This window comes from Pleurodeles waltl, chromosome 6, assembly GCF_031143425.1.
Source record: "Pleurodeles waltl isolate 20211129_DDA chromosome 6, aPleWal1.hap1.20221129, whole genome shotgun sequence".
NCBI lineage: Eukaryota > Metazoa > Chordata > Amphibia > Caudata > Salamandridae > Pleurodeles > Pleurodeles waltl.
This window is the reverse complement of record NC_090445.1, coordinates 887,155,406-887,169,702: the sequence shown is the minus strand read 5'-3', so window position 1 is coordinate 887,169,702 and position 14,297 is coordinate 887,155,406. Positions and strand designations below refer to the sequence as shown.

Here is a 14,297-nt window from a genome sequence, read left to right as displayed (position 1 = left end):
GACGTTGCAGCTGCCTGCTACCTTAAGTAACAGTGCTTACTTCCCTTTAATATACATTTGTCTCTATGTACCTCTTCCCTGCAGTTTAAAAAGAATAAAAAGGAGCTTGTAATATAGTCATGTTTCCAGTCACCTTTAATTATACTTGCTTTTTTATATTCAATTATTTATATTACAAAAACACAGATTACTTTTTCTTTACAGCTGGGATGCTGTCCTCTATAAAAACTATCACTGGGATTTGGACATTAGAAAAGGTGTGCAGTGGTTATCAAATTGTTGAAGATATACATGTTGGAGACCTCAATCTACAGGCAAGTAACTTTTCTATATGTGCATTTGGATTTTTGAAGGGGGGAAATAAAATAAAACTTTGATTCACTATATTTCTTTCAGCAGAACATGACATCAATTCATCTATGTGACAGGCAGCCACTAAGCGAACAGGTCAGGCCTCGCGAACCAATGTTGCAAAAAGGCTCTGAAAACATCGTATGTCATGAGTAACTAGGCTGAATGACGTGGCATGAAGAAAGTAGGGCAGATTATGTGGCAACCACCATCACAAATTGAGTACTCACAGAAAGAGCTCAAAACGATTCCATGAACTTACCTGTAGAAATGCCTCATGCACCTACTTTGTTTTTTACTTCTACATACATCATATCTAGTGCATCATTCATGACTTATAAGTAGTTGCTTGGGATTGCAAACAGCTGAACTTAGACTGGAATGGTCTTGCAAGAATGAAGGGTTGCTAACGCTCCCAAAAGTAACTAAGCACAGCCCACTAAGTGATGGTTCTTAAAAAGGTAGGTTGTTGTTGCATGGAAAATGCTAAGCTCAGACCAATCAAGTCTGGATTTCATCATAGTGGAAAGAGGATAAGAAGAAGAGTTTCAATATAAGGAATGAGAGGAAGGAGAGACTGAAGTAGTAAATCCAAATCTAGCAACCTACCAAAAATACTGATAAAGGAAACACAAATAAACATTTTTGCATTTTATTTTGAAACATTTCAGCAAAATATAGCCTCTTGTCAGGGGCAGTTCAGAGAACAAAACATCATATAAAAAGAAATCAGCAAAATATTTTAACCAATCTAGGCAAATACAGGTAATGTACATTTCACTGTGAAAGTGGATTATCTACAATAGGCTTAAAAACAAAATTGTTCCTTACTAGATCTTGCTTGGTCAATAAATACAAAAAAGTACTGAACATTTCTCATAAGGATTGTAGGGAAAGGCCTGTATACATACAGAAATTATAATGTTTCATACACATTATGTATGAATTGTGTAATTTATAAAAGCTCATTCACAGTCCAACAGAAAAGATCCTTCTAATCCACACAATATTGCATCAGATGACATTCCAGGATGCTTGAAATATTGACAGACAGGAATAAGCTGAGTTCTGGAAGGCGCTAATAAACTGGTATTCCGCTAACATTACAGAAAGTGCATTATTCATTTTTAACACCCACATTTAAAAATCTCATTGGCACCAAATGGATTGGAAAATGTGATTCATACATTTCCTACCTCCACAATGAACCAAACAAATTACAATGGTTTAAAAGACCGATACAACTAAGTTCATGGTCTCGGCATTCAATAACTTTATAAGTATGGGTTTTGTTTAGGAATAAGTGTTTGCTGGACCATGAACAGATTGTCCTAGGCATTCTTTGAATTGGTACAAGTACATGCCTTAGTGCTGATAAGACTACCTCAGGAGCATACAGGGTGGAAATTGAAAGAGGTTCTGTGAGCCAAACACAAGGTTCGTTTAAGAAATAACCTCTCGTTACATTAAAGTTTTAATGGATTGAAGGAGTCGGCCTCTCCAGGTTTGGGATTATTTTACAGTACTAAAATTTACTGAAATATTGTCTTGCCCAACAAGAATTTCCTTAGCTTGTGTTTCTCTGAGGAACAGGCAAGCTTTCATGAAGATACTTCATGTTTCCTTGTTCTGCAAAGTCAGAAACCACATGATTGTTTCCCCTGAGTAGCCACTTTGTTGTCAGAAGTCCCTCTATTCCCACAGGTCCTCGAGCATGAATACGAGAAGTACTTATTCCAACCTCAGCACCTACAAGTGATGAAAACAAATATGCAGTTACTTTGTAGATGTCATTACAAAAATATGAAAAGAACAGTAATACTGTAAGAATAACAGATCTAGGGTGGAGCAATACATAATCTGTCCAAAGGAGGCCTCCACTCTTCTTCATGCTAAAAACTTAGAAATCTTTGCAATATAACATGTTGAACCCATTAGATTATCCAAGTTATCTGAGGCACTCAATAAAACAAATCCAGCTAATCATAAGAAACTGCTATAGTGCGATTGCATAACTACTTTTAACAAGTGTTGGCAAAACCAACAGGTGTTGCCTTTAAAAGGTGTTACGTGACTTATGGGCTCAAATATTATTATTATAATCAATCATTAATAATATAATCATCAGTATAATTATTATTATTATTTTTCTAATGACCCAGGTAGCCTTTGATGAGTCTTAGAAAGTTTTTGGGTATGAGCTTTAGTTTGGAAACACTGAAAAACAAACATCCATCGTACATTTAACATGAAAGCAAAATGTAATTGTATGGCGAGTCAAATTAGGAGTAAAACATTAAAAGGGAGTGTCTGGATAAATAAGTAAAAATACAAATAATTTATGATTTAATATTCATCCACTGCCACCAAGGAATATTGCCATCGGATCACTTACCAAGACCAAACCGGTATCCATCAGAAAATCGCGTGCTAGCATTCCAGAACACACAAGCACTATCAACATGTTGTAGGAAGTATTCTGCTGTTTTCTCTAGTGAGACAAAAATACAAAACATTTTGTAGCAGCAATAACATTTAAATTATTAACCACTTGCACCAAATTTTATAAAGGAGAATTTTCTTAAGCTATGTGTTCATATTATGGGAAAGATACATTTGGAATCATGTTTGAAGGGGGATTCAGTGCAGTGTACTGCAAGACTGCATGTTCAGGTTGCAGTAAAAAAATATTGCCTAAGAAAAGACAATAGGTCTGTTGTTGCCAGTCAGCCTTTTAGCTTTGTTCATGCTTGTACTGTTTGTCATGGTGTTTGCAAAACGTTATTGTGGAAGCTGCTGAGAACTCATCAGAATAATAAAAGGGGAGAAAAACAAAAAGCATTGGCTAAAAGCAAAAAGACTTTTGGTCTCAAAAAGCAATGACTGCCATAGCAGCTCCTGGTACTTTTGGGAACTTCTTTGTGCGTGGATGTTGTCTTTGTGAAAGGGCAAATTACAGTCACTCACAGGGAAGTTAGCGATGGGTTGACCACTGCACCATGCTGTGTGCTGTAGAGGACAAAGGAATATGTGAATGACAACAGAACAATGGATGGAGAGTGCTGACTGAAAGCCCCAATGAGTATATTGTATATATAATTTGAGTAAAATCAGAAAGTCTTGACCAACGCTAGTCCTAAAAAAAAAATTTTAAAAAAATGGCACCCAGTCAGCAATCTGTATCTTTAGTGAATCCGCCTCTCTGGTAAATCCACTGAAGGCATTGTGATTCATGCAGACAGAGAGGTGCTCCTCTGCGAAGTCCAGACTTTTGCTGACTTGGCTGTGCGGACAACCATTAATGGATGTCCTCAGTCTGATAATGTCATTCTTGCAACCATTTACGCAGGATGGTAGGTGATTGTGAGGTAAGTGGATCGTCAGTTGATCGCATTTAGTTCTCTGTCAACCTCAAATGTTTTTATCAGTGAATTTTTCATTTTTTTTTAAAGCAAACCGTATCCAGTGCGTCAAGACTCTTGCCTTAATGTGAATCAATATCCCCATGAGTAATTAGCATTAATGCCTACATGTATTAGTAAGCTTGGATGGCCTCAGACATTTAAGTGACAGCAGTCAGCTATTCTAGTCTTTCCACACACTTGCAATGCTGCAGTTCACAAGACTCCTCTATCACCCTCACTGTCTGAAGGAGGTCCTGGATAGCAAAGAGCTGCCTCAGTGACAAACGTGAATAAGACACAGCTCCCCTTTTAGGGCAAAGAGTACAAAATGCACCACCACCCCCATGAGAAGGACTTAAGGCAGGAGACTGCACATGGAATCTGCTTGGCTCTTGGGCACTTAAAAAGAAAACAAATGGAGTTAGGGGTCCCAAAAGGTGGCGTTTTGCCACTACCGCTATTAAGCAAGGCAGGTGGAAGAGATTGATAAAAGGTCAAGAAGAAAAAGCGTGGATCCTCTTCCCTTGGGTAACCTGGATGAGGTGCTGGGTGGAGAGGTGCAGTGACACCCACCATTTCACTGAGTGGGATAAATAATGCAACTCTTTGACAATGCTGAAAGTTTAATTAAAAATAGTAAGGGGGAAATCCTTTCACCCCTGGGCAAGGATTAGGTGCATTTAAAACTGCTCGTCCTCGATGCAATGGCCGGGAGAGGATGGAACCTCCTCAACCCACACAAGATTAGCAAAGCAAAGTTTAATGGAAGAGCAGTGAGGTCAGCACAATCCTTCCTGGCATTCGTCAAAGTGTGCTCCCTGTGGCAAGGCTAAGTATTTTAGTAAACCCTACTGCTCGTGCCCCTGTCTTGGCCATGCCAGAGTGGGGGTAGGTGAGGATGAACAGCAAAACAGCCTTTTCTTTTTCCTTCTCTCTTCTCAGCCCATATGACCAGCTGGAGAGTGATGTGCATATGTGGTTGCTCATTGGACAACCGTTACAAAGTTATTCGTCCCTCCGTGCTACTCAGATGCTCATGAACATCATTTTTCCCCTCTTATCAAAGAGAGTTTTCTCTCAAGAAAGAACATTTTACAATGAAGGAAACTTTTATTTGTAAGTGGTGTTCCATGATATTTAATTATATTTGAAAAAAGCTGTTTTTCCCCTTCTTTGATTTTTGATAATGTTACTGTTCTTGATCAAATGTATGGGGACGAAGATGGCTGCACACAGGAATACCAGCTAATCACACTCCGTGTTACACATGAAAAATTCAGTCAATCAGGACATTATCTTTCAAAGTTTCCCCAGTCTATGAACAGAAATATACATTTAGGGTCACATGTGCAATGGACACTTTTTCATTTGTTGAAAACAAACCAAAAATAAGCTAAAATACAAATCCAAAAAAAGCACTACAAGAAGATAAGCATAACGTGCCGTCCGACTATTTTCTGAAGCGGTGTATGATGAGCATCATGTTACACGGAAACAAACATGTTTTGGTACTCCCCTTGTAACTTCTGCTTCATTTCCCATGGCCAATCTGTGACAAATGTGGCAGGATGAAAGTTAGAATTTTCATTAGTAATAACTCTGCCACCCCCTGATCCATTATTATAGTGTTTTACCAAAGTTTGTTGCAAATTCATAATGTGAATTGATACTGCGTTACTGAAGATAAGTAACTTGTTCATCTGATTGAGACTTCTGGCTGCAGATTCCTTACCTATGAATAGATACCCAAGCCATAACCTCCTGGCAGTGGGCTGCGTATACCTCTACTTACACTAAAAAGTCCTGTAGGACCGAAAGGGCAAAGTGTAAGTGTCTCCGTACCCGACTGTCCAGGCAGTAATGTTTTGCAAACGTGTGCAAGAATGCCCATGTTGCTGCCTGACAGATATCCAGGACTAGAACGCCCGAGCTAGTGCAGTGGTAGCAGCTTTACCCCTGGTAGAATGAGGCATCAGGTTCTCAGGAGGCTGCTTCCTGGGCAATGCGTAGCAAATCTTGATGCAGAGAATGACCCAGCGTGAAATGGTTAGTTTCTGCACTGCCCGACCCTTTTTTGCTCCCACATACCCCACAAAGAGTTAGTCATCCACCCTTAACTCTTGTGCGGTCAAGGTAGAACAAAAACACTCTTTTTGGGTCCAGCTGGTGAAGTCACTCCTCTTCCTTAGAGGGATGCGGTGGAGCAAAGAAGGTGGGCAGGGTGATATTCTGACCCAGATAAAATGGGGTCACCACCTTGGGGAGGAAAGAGGCACGAGTTCTGAGAACCACCTTGCCTGAAACCATGGTGAGATACGGTGGCTTAGATGAAAGAGCCTGCATCTCACTCACCCTCCAGGCAGATGTTAATGCCACTAAGAAGGATGTCCTGATGGTGAGCAGCCGGCGCAGGTGTTTGTGTAAGGGCTCGTAGGGAACACACATAAGAAATGTGAGGATTTCAGCCCCATTGGGGCATAACAAAGAGCGTAGGGGGAAACATATGTAAAAGCCCTTTGAAGAATCTATGTACAGTGGAAGATTTGAAAAGTTAAGGCTGATCAGGCAGCCAAAGGAATGCCAAGAAGGCAGAAAGATAGCCCTTGAGAGTACCCAAGGCAGAACCCTGCTAGGCAAGGGACAGTATACAGAGAAGGATGTCAGAAAGAGAAGCAGAAAGACAATCAATAGACCTTTGTGTACAATAATATACAAAGTGTTTCCAACGGAAGGCGTATTACGTTTTAGTGGAGGGATGCCTGGCTGCCAAAATAACTTTAGGTCAAAAGCCATCAACTGCCACCTCTCAATCTCCACACATGAAGGGTCAGATTTGACAGGTTCAGGTGGAAAACACTCCCCTGCTGCTGCGATCAAAGATCCCCCTGAAGTGGCAGCTTGATCGGAGGATCGATGCTCATTTTCAGAAGCTCAGGATACCAGACTCTCCATGCCCAATCTGGAGCCACTGGGATTACTTGGGCCTGGTCATTCATGATCTTCTTGAGAACTCTGGGCAGTAGTGGTATGGGCGGAAACGAGTACAGGAGGCTGGAGCGATTGCTGTCTTGGAAACTCCAACGTGCAATAATGCTGACTTTGCGCGTTCTCTGTGGAGGTGAACAGATCTAATCAAGTCCCTCCCCACTGCTGAAAGAGTCCTTGTGCCACCTCCAGGTGGAGATACCATTCGTGATCCGTTAGGCACCGACAGCTGAGTTTGTACGCTCTGGCATTCAGAGAACCTGTCAGGTGTTGAACCATCAGGGTTATGCCAAGTTGTTCCAGCCATGTCCAGAGACGCAGCACCTCTTGATAAAGGGTCCACGACCCCACACCACCCTGCTTGTTGCAGTACCACACTGTGGTGGTGTTGTCCGTGAACACCTGCACTATCTTCCCTTTTACAACAGGAAGAAAACCTTTTAATGCCAGGAGGATCACCCGGAGCTCCAGTAAAATTGACATGGAGTCCGGATTCCAGGGACTAGAGACCTCTGATCTCCACCTTTCCCAGATGGCTTCCCCCATCCCAGAAGTGACTCATCTGTCACTACTGTGAGATCTGGCTGGGGATGGGAGAGGAGTCTGCCTCTGACCTAATCGCAGTTCACTAACCACCACTGCAGGTCTTTCGCAGTTCCTTCCGAGATCTAAACCGTGACGTTAAGATTACCCTGATGCTGTGCCCACTGGAACTTCAAGTCCTACTGCAGAGCCCTCATATTCCATCCAGCATGCTTGACTAAAGGATGCAGGAGGCCATGAGTCCGAACAGCCTCAGAGTCTGTCTCACCGAAAGCCAGGATAGAGGCCGAAATATCAGTATCATAATCTGAATATCCTGGACTTGCTGCTCGGAGCATAAACTCAAAACAGCACTGTGTCCAGAGCGGCACCGATTAAAGGGAGCTACTGAGAGGGTGTCAGGTGTGACTTTGACATGTTTATAGTGAACCCCAGTGAATGCAGGAGGTCCGCCATAGTCTGAAGGTGGGTGACGAGAGCCTGTGGCGTAGGAGCCTTCAACAGCCAGTCGTCGAGGTAGGGGAAGACTGAAACCCCCAACATGTGCTGATGAGCCGCTACTATCCCCATCACCTTGGTGAACACCCAAGGAGCACTGGTGAGTCCAAAGGGGAGCACAGTAAACTGAAAGTGCTTGTGGCCCACCCTGAACCACAAGTAGCACCTGTGGGCGGCCAGGATAGGGGTGTGAAAATACGCATCCTGCAAGTCCCATGCTACCATCCAGTCTCCTTGGTCTAGGGCAGACAAGACCTGAGCAACAGTGAGCATACTGAATTTCTCCTTTTTGAGGAAGAGATTGACATCCCCCAAATCCAGAAGGGGGCGAAGTCCCTTCTTTTTGGAAATCAGAAAGTAGCAGGAATAACAATCACTGCCTACTTCTGACATTGGGACCCTTTCTATAGCTCCCTTGGCCAAGAGAACCACAACTTGTTTGTAGAGCAAAATTAAGTGATCCTCCATCAGCCATTCTTTTAATGGATGCTTGGAGGAAGGGAAAGAACGGGAGGAAAGGAAATAGCCCATTTGCATGATCTGCAAGACCCATTTGTCCGATGTTATGGACCGCCAGTGAGGGAGATGAAATTGAATCCTCCCTCCAAATGGATACGTGTGGTCTTGCAGACCCACATTAGGAGGACTTGGGCACTGTGGAGGAGAGGGGCTGGAAGGTGGGCGACCTCTGGCTAGACCCTCGGGGTTTAAAGGTACCACAACCTCGTCCTCACACTGGATGCTGAGATGGAAGGAGGATGGTGGCTGATTTGAAGGTGGTGTGGTACTCCACCCCTTCCGAAGCCTCGAAAGAGGGGCAAGGCAGACTGCTGACAAGCTGGCGTCGAGAGGCCCAAGGATCTGGCCATGGCTTGAAAGTCCTTGAACCGCTCAAGCGCCGAGTCTGCCTTTTCTCCAAAAAGGCGCGAGCCATCGAAGGGCATGTCCATAAGGTTTGTCTGGACATCCCCCGAAAAGCCAGAAGTACGAAGCCAGGTGTGGTGTCGAAGGGCCACTGTAGATTAAATCGCCCTGCCCAGTGAGTCAGTCGTGTCCAAACTACACCGAATCGTAAACTTGGCTTTGTCTCTCCCATCTTTGACAGCTTGAGTGAGAGTGTCCCGTACGCCCTCAGGGACCTGGGGCAGCACCTGTGCCACCTTATCTCAAAGTATGGGGTAAAATGGCCCAATAGCATGAGGTGTTTACTGACCTCAATGCCAGGTTGGAGGAAGAAAATATTTTCTTACCAATCCCAACCAGCCTCTTGGATTCCACATGCGGGGGAATCGGAAGGGAAGGTACCATGGGAAGTGGAGACCTGAACCACCAAGTTCTCCAGGTTGGGGTGTTGGGTGAGGAAACTAGGGTAAGTAGGAGCTGGTCGATGGCGGCGGCCGATTGTCCTATTTACAGGAGCCCCTGTGCTGGGTTTGGACCACATCCCCAGCAGGACATCAGTGAGGGCTTTGTTGAAGGGTTACATTGGTTCTGATGTGGAAACCCCCGGCTCAAGCACCTCTGTCAGGATGTTAGTCCTGACTGGCACCATAGGCAACTCTAGGTCCAATACCTCAGCTGCTCTGCGCACCACCATGGCATATGAATCTCCCTCTTCCGTAGCCACAGAAGGAGGTGAGAGCAAGCCAGTATCTGGAGAAAACCTCCGCCTCAAGCAGGACCGTGACCTCCTAGGAGTTGCACTGACTGCCAGGCTACCATGAGCTTCAGAGACCACTCTCTCAAAGCTTTCGGGGCCATGGCCCGGCAGTCAGAAAACAACTTTGAGTCGTGGTCTCTGTCGAGGCACCAGAGACATACCTGGTGGGGGTCCGTCACTGACATGGCGCAATGTCATGCACCACACGGCTTGAACCCAGTCTTCCTCGATGACATCTCACACAGACTATGAAAAAACTTCAACAAAAAGGTAAAGAAAGGCCTGCCAAAAAAGGCAGATGGTGGCTCGATCCCAGACCTGTGGTTAACCGGCGCAGAAGGAAAAGAACTGACGTACGTGCGTCGGGGTGGTGCCTGGATAGGCAACATGACCTCACAGACTGCTCCAACGACGCTGACGATGCCACGCAGAGCCGAATGACGCACATGGATCTGAACGCTGCCACCCAACGGCACGCGCAGGGTACTGCTTAGCAAAAAATTCCAGATTCAAAGCTGACGCTAGGGAATTCAAAGGTAAGGATTCTGCAGCTAGAAGTCTCTATCAGATAGTATGGATTTTGAAACGCTGCAACTTTACATAAATCTGCAAGTAGGAATATGCTCTATACATAGAGTGCACTGTTCTGTAGGCTATGGCATAACAAATTTGAATGCAACTGGAAATGTGTCTACCCAAGCCCATTTAGGAAACTGGAATTGTTAAGTGGGGCTGGCCAAAGACCACAAAGAGCTTCTTAGTTAGTCTTTCTAAGAGATTTGGTATAGTCAGTGCAGTACAAGAGGGCTCTTTTGACCCCTAAATTGTGTGAGGCTCTTACTGCAATCAACTTAGATTAAGGTGAAAAAACTGGCAAATCAGCATGGAATGGTGAGACTACTTTAGGCAGAAAGTGAGGGTTTGCTTGAAGGACAACTAGATCTTTGTGAACCTGAATAAATGATTCTTCCACTGTTACAGTTTGCAGTTTACTAACTCAAATTAGAAAAGTGATTACAATAAGGAAGACCAGATACCGTGAAAGGAACTTCGGTGGACAAGATTGTAATGTCCTAAATAACAGACCCATGAGCCAGGTAAGAATGATGTGAGGTTACATGAAGCAACTTGTGGCATTCTTGGAGGAATTTCTCCTAAGGACTTACATACAGGCTCTATTAAAAGGTAACTTAAACACCGACTGATGTAGACTATTTTGCAGGTAAGCTGCCATCTCAGCTAAGAGTACTTTTATAGAAGAGTGGGCTAAGCCTGCCTTTTGTAGCTGCAGCAAATGAAAGCTGATGGTTCCCACCATCACATGTAAAGTCTGCCTGTTATAACTGATACAGTAATTGACATCTTTTTCACTTGGATGCATAACAAGCTCTTGTCATTGGCTTGCAGGCCCCCTTAAGAATTTGCATGCACTTCTGGAAGTTTCAAATACCCAAACTCTAAAAATTCAGGTGACAAATCACAAGATTCAGTGCAGAGGCTGGCATGTTGCAGCTCACGAGGATGCTGTGTGAGGTGGTCTGCCAATGGAGGTAGCGTTCTATGGGGACGTCTGGACATTTCTAGGAGTAGTGAGTGCTATGGCTGCCTCACCCTGGTCTGTGCAATGAGGATGAGCCCCATGGACCTTGACTCATAGTCCTTAAATAAAGTTGCAGTGATAGTGGAGGCAAAACTTATGTAAATATCCCTGACCTGCTATATACCTATAGCACATTGCCTATGGATTGTGGGTGTGGCTACCGGAAGCCAAAGCTTTGGATTTCTGCATATGGTAAAACAAGATGAACTGCATTGGACCCCAGTGATGGACATACTGATGTAGCACATGGGTGTTGATCTCCCAATTCTTCTGCTGCTTGATGCATCCTGCTGAGCAGTTCTGCAAAGCTGTTGTCTTCCCTGGGAGGTGCTATGCCAGGAGAAGGACTTAATGGTGAATGGCCTAATGTCAGATTGTCTGAGTAAAGCTGGACAACTGATGTGTGTGTGTCCTCTGTAGGTAGTACAAGGAGCTCATACTGTCTGTGCAAATGAGCTGGGCAACTGCTTAGATGCAAATCAACTTGTAGAATTATCCGAGAATTCCCTGAGTTACCATTAATTCTACTACATTGATGTGCAAGCTATATTTCTGAGTAGACCAGTAGCCCTGGTTTGTCAGGTGGCCTAATAGTGCTCTTCACCCTGTTAGGGAACATCTGTGTTGATGGTGACTTGAGAGGCAGAACCTGCCCAGTAAAAAGTTCTTGTTTTTCACCATAAGGTGTAACACAGGGGTTCACCAAGACTAGAGCCTCCCACTGACCAGTTGCTTATGCCCACTGACTGGCAAGGCACTTCTGCAGAGGGTGCATATGTAATTGTGCATTTGGTGCTAGTGCAATACAAGACAGTATTATTCCCAAGGGTTCCTTTATCATTCTCACTATGAGGACACGATAACTGGAAAAAAAGGAAGCAGCTTTTAAAATGCCATTACTCTTGTTGTTGGAATAGGATTTGCCTGTTACTGTATGCAGCATAAGCCCCAAGAACGGTTGAGTTTGAGGGCAGAGGTAATTTTTTTGCCTCAGAGTGTGAACCCTAAAGCCCTGTGGGGGGGGAAGGGGGAAAGAAAGAAGGAGAGAAAGAAAGAAAGAAAGAAAGAGAGAAAGAGAGAAAGAGAGAAAGAGAGAGAAAGAAAGAGAAAGAGAAAGATAATTTTTTGTCTGCTGTTACTTTTTAACAGTCAGTCTGCATTGTGTCGACATTGTGCTGATAATGTGCTGGGACCCCTGCCAGACATTTCTGAAAACACTTGGATGGAGGGGAGGTTGTGGCCCAAAGGGGTAGAACTTAGAAATGATAAAGTATTCCATGTAACACAAATCTGAGGTACTGGTTTAAGGGTTGCCGAAGGAAAATGTTACTTAACCTGTAAGCATGCGTTTCTGCATACTACTACCATTTAATATTGAGCACAGATGTTTGCAAGTTATGTGTCTACAGGATGGGGATGTGAAAATAAGTGTCCTGCAGGTCCAACGCCACCATTCGGTCTCCATACTATAGGGCAGACAGGACATGGGCTAGTGTGAGCATCCTGATGGCATGCCACCCTTGGAGGAAATATCAGATCCTGCCTCCAACAAGGTGGCTGTGTTTAGACCATGACATACATAAGTGATTTTGGCCAATATCAGGTGAAGCATCCAACCCACTGGCATCCTGACACTTCATACCAGTATTCCTAGTTATCTTGGGGGAACATAGTACTTCCTTCATCATAATTATTGCTGTTTCAATCTGTGGCAAAAAAAGACTGTGTGCACTAGCATTTAGTAACAGGGAAGTATTATAGTCACAAGGATTGCAGTGCAGCAGTGCACCAGTTGGCATCAGCTGTGACTTTGGTCGAGATCGTAGTGGATTCAGTTCACAGTTGGATAGCACTATGGATTGTGCATCCTCATTCGGTGTCGACAGAGCTGCCAGCAGCATGCTTGCAAGAGGCACCTGAGGAACCACTGGAAAAGGCATGACGTATGCATGCCTTCCACTAATGAAAGCAAGCAGATTTTAACAGGCAAGCCCACGAACCAATGAAAGACACTGACGAGACATGGACGGAGCTCTGAGCCCTTTTTTAACTCCTAAAGCGTCTCGCAAGCGAAACGCATGCGCAAAGCGCATGGGATGCAGGCTCAACCCTAAAAACTGGTTATTGCCACTATCTCCCTAATATAACGTTTTCTTAGTTTTAAAGTCTCAATCATAACATTCCTCAACACCTGATTCATTACATTTTTGGTTTTGTAATTATGTATGTTAAAGTTCTCCTCCGTAAGTCCGAGCACCCACTTTGTGGGTCAACTTTCCAGGTACTCTTCCTGTGTGAATTGTTTGGGAGGAATAGGACATTTTTTTTCTAGGTTTGGGTGGAGTGACCAAAAACACTCCATCGTGCTACGCCAAGTTTCACAAGTGGAGGAGTGTGTTGGGTAACGCCGTTTGTGCTGGTTTTTAGCGCTAGGTGTTATTCCTGCACTGCAAAATCAGCACAAACTGTACCACACGCAGCGCGAAAGGGCGCTGCTTTTTTTTTTGCCACTTTCTCAACACGAACGGAAGGTTTCTAAACGCAAGCAGGAGCGACCATCCGCGACCGCCCACGTTGAGAAATCTCGCTGGGAGGTGTAAAATTTTCCTCACACAACGTTGGCGAGCTTGAATGAGGAAAAAACCCTGCTCTGTTCTAGGTGGAGCGCAGAGTGGGAAAAACTAGAGGGGAGCGGAGTTCACCACCCACCCCTAATTTGTTCATAACCCCAAACTGATACCAATAGATTCTCAGACAGCATTACTTTGATGATTCATCAAGGTCACGCCTGGTGAGATTCACACCAAAACTCAGTTGGGGAAAAACATTTAATTTGAAGAGCAAGCTGGGGTATTAGTGTCTGCACATTAAGTTGCAGCTATGAGTTTGAGGCCCTCCTCCACCTTCAGGCTCCCACCTGCGTCTCATCACTGGTGGCCCAGTCGTGAGCCTCTGTCTGTCTCAGCCTCCTTTCTGCTCATTCTGATTTTGCCTCTTATTTCTGTTTTTTTGCTCTTTACTCTGCTTTTGCTTTCGCTCCTCTCATTCCCCTTCCTCTCCCCTCCCTCCCCTGGGCCCGCACCCCTCTCTGTGTCATGTTTCCCGCCTCCCAGGTGACCAGCCCTTCCCGCCTCCCGCCCTTCTTAATGGCGGCAGCACGCAGCGGGTGCACCAAAGGCAAGCCCGTCTGCACCCATCCTCACCTGGACCGCGCCCAGCACCATGGACCCTGGTTCCCTCACCATCCAACGTTACG

At 44.5% G+C, this 14,297-nt stretch overlaps 1 protein-coding gene across 2 annotated transcripts in view; it reads right to left on the bottom strand.

The window, feature by feature from the left end:
• Positions 1 to 987: 987 nt before the first annotated feature.
• Positions 988 to 14,297, bottom strand: part of ALDH18A1 (aldehyde dehydrogenase 18 family member A1) — a 284,510-nt gene continuing 271,200 nt past the window's right edge. For both annotated transcript variants that reach the window (XM_069239691.1, XM_069239692.1), the window contains exons 17-18: positions 2,747 to 2,842; positions 988 to 2,100 (exon numbers count right to left, since the gene is read on the bottom strand). In XM_069239691.1, the coding sequence (XP_069095792.1) occupies positions 1,919 to 2,100; positions 2,747 to 2,842 (278 nt within the window). In that variant the 3' untranslated portion in view covers positions 988 to 1,918. The remainder of the gene's footprint in view (positions 2,101 to 2,746; positions 2,843 to 14,297) is intronic.